General features: G+C 59.3%; 1 protein-coding gene across 1 annotated transcript in view; it reads right to left on the bottom strand.

Moving 5' to 3' along the window:
- Positions 1–2,131, bottom strand: part of DEAF1 (DEAF1 transcription factor) — a 38,603-nt gene that overhangs the window by 2,505 nt on the left and 33,967 nt on the right. Inside the window, exon 11 of the mRNA XM_006876983.1 lies at positions 152–241. Coding sequence (XP_006877045.1) covers positions 152–241 — 90 coding nt within the window. The remainder of the gene's footprint in view (positions 1–151; positions 242–2,131) is intronic.

Genomic DNA, 2,131 nt, shown 5'->3' with positions numbered 1-2,131 from the left:
CTGGAGGGAGCTGTGTGGGCAGCGGTTTGGACACTACCCTGGAGGGAGCTGTGTGGGCAGCGGTTTGGACACTACCTTGGAGGGAGCTGTACGGGCAGCAGTTTGGACACTACCCTGGAGGGAGCTGTGTGGACAGCGGTTTGGACACTACCTTGCGTTGGCAGAAGGTGGAGCAGTAGTTGACCTTGTGGCAGCCGGTGCATTCGCTGAGGGCCTCCCGGCCACAGTTGATGCAGGACTGCTGCAAGAAGGACAGAGTGGTCAGCAACTTGGATGTGAGGGTCCCACATCCCCACTAACAGGCGGTGAGGGTCCAACACCCCCCATTAGCAGGCGGTGAGGGTCCGACACCCCCCACTAGCAGGCGGTGAGGGTCCGACACCCCCCACTAGCAGGCGGTGAGGGTCCGACACCCCCACTAGCAGGCGGTGAGGGTCCGACACCCCCACTAGCAGGTGGTGACTCCCCACTGCCCGTCCACCTGCCGGCCATGCCCTCTGCAGGTTTGGGGGTGTTGTCCCGCTGCTCGGCCACTGGGCTGAGCACCTACTGCAGGTGGAAGGAGACACTGAACATTTCCTCTACTTTTCTCCTGAAAAGTCACAACCAGAAGGTTTTTCCAGCCTCGGGGCTGTACTAAAAAGCTGAGTTGTAGCGAATTCTTGGGGTATGAGTCACAAGAAGGGTCTAAGCAGGAGAGCCTAACCCAGCCAGCACCTCTGCCAAGAGGTGGATTCCCAAGACCACACCCAAACCTGTCAGAGGGTGGGAGGGCTGCTGCTGGCCAGAAACTGAGCACCCTGGGGCAGGAACACGGCTTCATCCCAACTTGGCCACCATTTCTGCGTAGACACGCAAACCAGAGCAAACCGCCTCTCGGTGGCTGATCCGATTCCAGTATTAAGTAGCTTTCCTGCTGAGAAGAGCTGCCCGCAATCACCTGTTCACCTGGACACATGCATGTTAGCAGGGTCATGGGCCCTGGTTCAGCTGGACTCTACTCTAAATGACAACATACTGAAGAAAAACAGGGACACGGGCACAGTATTCAGATAACATGCCCGTCCACTGCCCACCTGCTTTCTCTTTGCTGCGTGTGTGGGATGAAATCTTTTTTTAAAAAAAGGCTCAAAGTCTAAGCTCGTAAAGATGGCTTCAGAGAGGATTTATTCCTGGTGGAGGTCCTGGAGAACCAGACACCCAGACCTAGCTGTGCCCCCTGCTCCCCAAACCCCTACCCCAGCATCCACGCCCCACTCCACAGGGCCACCCACCCCGCCTCCTCGCCAGGACCTGCCTGATCAGAACTCACAGGAGTCTGCAAGCCCTTTCCCCACCCGAGGACTGGAAGGTTCTGCCCTCACCTGTCTCCGCCTGGCAGCTCTGATTGAGGGTCAGACCTCAGGATGGTCCAAGGCCACCTCAAGTGTCCCAACCCCCAGTGCTGGATCCCAGTGCCACCCAGAAAGCAGAGTGCTGGACAGGACGGACACTGACTCACAGGACCCCAAGGTCACATGGGACAGGACCCAGCTAGTGCTCTCCGACCCTGAGCCTGCACAAAGGAATGTCACTTGGGAAGGTGGCCCTGCTCGACCCTCAGGGCCTTCATGGTTTCCGAAATGCCCTGACCCCCCTCCACCCCCACCTCCCCGAGGCTGTGGATGCTGCAGGATGTCCACCGAGCTTGACAGAAATGTGTAAAATCTACACGTTGGTCTCTGACAAGCATGTCTGCACCAGGCAACCCTTAACTCTCCGAGGTAGCTGGGGGCCAGAGGATGCCTCCCCGGTCTGGGTACTGGCCCAAGACCCATGGGGCCCCTGGAGGGGTGCCTGCTCATTTCTGAGCGCAGCTTAGTGGACACTAAGCTGAAGGTCCCTGTCTCCAGAGGCCAGTTCCACTCTGGCTGGAGTTTTGAGTCCCGCCCAACCCCCTCTCCTGGGAGTCAGGAAGGGTCTCTGGGGGCCTGCCCACCCAGCCCTCCAGCTTCTCCGGAAGCTGTGGGTCCTGGAACAGGGGGCCTTACAGCCTCCATCTGGCAAGCCTAGGAGCTCCCCTCTGCAGTCCTGGTCCCCTAATGACCCTCTCACTGTGTTCCTTGTGGGGAGGCGGGCGGCAGCGGGGGGG

This window comes from Chrysochloris asiatica, unplaced genomic scaffold (genome assembly GCF_000296735.1).
Source record: "Chrysochloris asiatica unplaced genomic scaffold, ChrAsi1.0 scaffold00439, whole genome shotgun sequence".
Lineage (NCBI taxonomy): Eukaryota > Metazoa > Chordata > Mammalia > Afrosoricida > Chrysochloridae > Chrysochloris > Chrysochloris asiatica.
The sequence above is the reverse complement of the archived record's forward strand: the minus strand, read 5'-3'. Positions and strand labels throughout refer to the sequence as shown.